The sequence below is a fragment of the Austrofundulus limnaeus genome, unplaced genomic scaffold, assembly GCF_001266775.1.
Source record: "Austrofundulus limnaeus strain Quisiro unplaced genomic scaffold, Austrofundulus_limnaeus-1.0 Scaffold869, whole genome shotgun sequence".
Lineage (NCBI taxonomy): Eukaryota > Metazoa > Chordata > Actinopteri > Cyprinodontiformes > Rivulidae > Austrofundulus > Austrofundulus limnaeus.
The window spans coordinates 147,642-151,372 of NW_013953271.1; the positions used below are offsets into that span (position 1 = coordinate 147,642).

A 3,731-nucleotide genomic window follows, 5' to 3' on the forward strand; every position below is an offset into this window, starting at 1 on the left:
AAATATTAATGTGTTATTGTAACCATCACGACAAATCAAGTCATATATTGATTTACTTATGATATCAGGTTGATCCAGGTATCAAAATGTAGCTTTTAAAGCAGGAATGTGAAAACGTAAAAAGGTCATTTTGACCTGATATGATGGGTCACATTTATCAAACTTTGGTTCAACATGAAAACAAACTTATTAATTTTCAAGTGTTTTTTACCTCAGACACCATCAATATTTAAAAACTCTGCCTTCACAAAACTTCAAATATCCACAGATTCAGAAGAAAAACCATAAAGCTGGAACACCCAGTGTTAGGCACGGTGGTGGTACCATCATGGTCTGAAGCTGCCTTCAAAGACCTGTCTTTTTGTGGGACGTTTGAGTGTTTTTTACCAAGACTGTAGAAAAACACATTCTGCTAAACGTTTCAAATAAACGAGGACAGGTTCTGGTCTGACCCGACTGCAGTCCTTACCTGTCCCCTGCAGAGAAGTTAAACAACAGACAAAACACCTGAAACTCTTCATCACCTGCTGTCTTCATCTTCAGAACCTCTTTGTGTCAGAAGACTCAAAATGTTACAAAGTGGGCAAAAAGAAAACCTTTGAACCTGAACAGTTCTCAAATGGGTAGGGTGCTAACAAGATAGTGGTTAGCTTAGCATCTGTAACTGTTCTTCACTAATCTAACCTGTTAGCAGTTAGCTTAGCTCCTGTAAGTGTTTGTAACTTACCTGACATGTTAGCAGTTAGCTTAGCTCNTAACTTACCTGACATGTTAGCAGTTAGCTTAGCTCACTAACCTGTTCTCTCTGCTCTGTGGTCTCCAGTGTCTGGAGAAGTTCCCGGTGATCCAGCACTTTAAGTTTGGCAGCCTGCTCTCCATCCAGCCGGTGAAACCTTGATGAACACAGAGAATCAAACTCCACCAGCTCATCCTTCCTGCAGCGTCCTCAAACCCAACAGTAGCAAATGTCCACCGTGTACTCTGACACGTGCATTCCCTGGTGTGTGTGCATGTGGGTCCTGAAGGTTTGCATTCATAACTTTATTGTTCTGGATGAACTCTGACTTCCTGTATGTTTGTGTTATTTATAAAACAGTTTCATGTTTTTGTTTTCATGATGTTTATGGATTCTGACTCAGTGCTGATGTTAATAAGACTGTTTGAAAATCTTTCATTAGTTTTTCTGTTAAAACCAAAGGTTTAAATCAAGATGTAAATGTTTTAAAGAGATGAAACACATGAACCACCTGCTTCCAGCTCAGATAAAACACATTTTCATGTCAAATCTTAGCATGAAAATCCTTTTGTTTCTCTTCTGTCCCGTCGCTGTYTTCATAAAGCCCCACAGAACCTGAGCCTGAGAAAACAAACCAATTATATTAGCTCCATTCTGATAAATATTATTTAAACAAATAAAAGAAATGAAGTAGTTCTGGTTGTGCTGCTTGTTTTCAGACTCACCCAAACTAAATAAATACATCTAGTTTTAGCTGCAGTTTGACGTTTCCTCGGTGTGTTTTACAGATAACGATGTGCTTTTTAATTTCACCAAATTAAAGTTATTTTTGTCACCTTAAATAAAATTTAATTGTCTAATATTTGTTCTGTTTTCCTTCAGGATGAACTTGAATATCGTCCCCAGACTCAGTTTATTTGAAATTGACCTTTTTATAATCTAACATTTAAAGTTTATTAACTAAATGTCTCTTTGTTATAAGTTCATTATAAAGATTTAAAGAGTCTAACAAACTGAGAGGTTTAAACCTTAAATCAGAGGTTTGATGAGAAATACAGCAGCTAATCTGTAGAAATGTCTTTAAAGTTGGAGCTCCGGCCCTTTTTCCTCCTCCTCTTCCTCAGAGCTGGAACTTCCTGTACGTCGGGGGGATTTCCACCTCCTCCATCAGGACTGGTGGTGAGTTTAGAACCGAGCAGGACCCTCGATCCTCGCAGCTTCTCGTGACACAGCGGGGCTGTCGCAGACTCRTGTAAAATTTAACGTTTTCCCCCTCGTCTCAGAACCCATCTGCCTCAGCCRGGTTCATCTGTGGGTCAGCTGTGACGCCTGGTTCAGATTAAAACCCACGGACTCTCAGACCCACAACAAACCGCTTCTGAAGTGGAACAAAACATGGCTGCAGTCCTTAGGATGATTACAGCTGAACCATCTTCAGCTAACTGTAGCCTAGATCAGACAGATTAATAATCCAACAGTTGTTCCTGGTGTTATGAAGCTAACATGCTAACCGTAGCCTTGATCAGACAGATTAATAATCCAATATGAAGCTAACATGCTAACTGTAGCCTAGATCAGACAGATTAATAATCCAATATGAAGCTAACATGCTAACTGTAGCCTTGATCAGACAGATTAATAATCCAATATGAAGCTAACATGCTAATAGTAGCCGTCATCAGACAGATTAATGATCCAATATGAAGCTAACATGTTAACAGTAGCCTTGATCAGACAGATTAATAATCCAGCAGTTGTTCCTGGTGTTATGAAGCTAACATGCTAACTGTAGCCTTGATCAGACTAATAATCCAATATGAAGCTAACATGCTAACTGTAGCCTTGATCAGACAGATTAATAATCAAATGTGAAGCTAACATGCTAACTGTAGCCTTGATCAGACCAATTAATAATCAAATATGAAGCTAACATGCTAACTGTAGCCTTGATCAGACTAATAATCCAATATGAAGCTAACATGCTAACTGTAGCCTTGATCACAGATTAATAATCCAACAGTTGTTCCTGGTGTTATGAAGCTAACATGCTAACTGTAGCCTTGATCAGACAGATTAATACTTTGGCCATGTTTAAACAGATTATTGAATATAATCTCAACAGCTGTTCCTCGTGTTATGAAGCTAACATGCTAACTGTAGCCTTGATCAGACAAATTAATAATCCAATATGAAGCTAACATGCTAACTGTAGCCTTGATCAGACAGATTAATAATCCCAACAGTTGTTCCTGGTGTTATGTAGCTAACACGCTAACTGTAGCCTTGTTTAAACAGATTATTGAATATAATCTCAACAGTTGTTCCTGGTGTTATGAAGCTAACATGCTAACTGTAGCCTTGATCACAGATTAATAATCTCAACAGTTGTCTGGGGTTTTAGGAGCAGGTAATGGGGACCTGGTCCATGTGAGCACACAGCGGTTCTGTTGGGCTCACTGAGTGGAATGTTTGGAATGGGACCGCTCCTTGGACCCGTTGGGACACGTAGTTCAGACTCCAGAAACGTTTTTCCAAAGACTCACTTTCTGAAACGGGATGCAGCTGCAGGAGCTGAAACGTTTTTCTGTTTGGGTGAACTTTTATTTTGAAACTAATTAATCTTAATGCAGAGAATTTAAAGCTTTTCAAAATAAAAGCTTCTCATTGTGTTCATAAATCCGGTTTTCTATATCAGTGAGTCAGAACATCCCTCAGTCCTGATCCGGTCCTGAGTCTTCATCACCGATCCGGTCCTGAGTCTTCATCACCGATCTGGTCCTGAGTCTTCATCACTGATCCGGTCCTGAGTCTTCATCACTGATCCGGTCCTGAGTCTTCATCACTGATCCGGTCCTGAGTCTTCATCACTTATCCGGTCCTGAGTCTTCATCACTGATCCGGTCCTGAGTCTTCATCACTGATCTGGTCCTGAGTCTTCATCACTTATCCGGTCCTGAGTCTTCATCACTGATCCGGTCCTGAGTCTTCATCACTG

At 39.8% G+C, this 3,731-nt stretch overlaps 1 protein-coding gene across 1 annotated transcript in view; it reads left to right on the top strand.

Annotated features, from left to right (window-relative positions):
- Nucleotides 1-1,596, top strand: part of ptpa (protein phosphatase 2 phosphatase activator) — a gene marked incomplete at its 5' end in the record, with an annotated part of 11,713 nt that extends 10,117 nt beyond the window's left edge. The window contains 1 exon segment of the mRNA XM_014029212.1: nucleotides 824-1,596. Coding sequence (XP_013884666.1) covers nucleotides 824-898 — 75 coding nt within the window.
- Nucleotides 1,597-3,731: the final 2,135 nt, after the last annotated feature.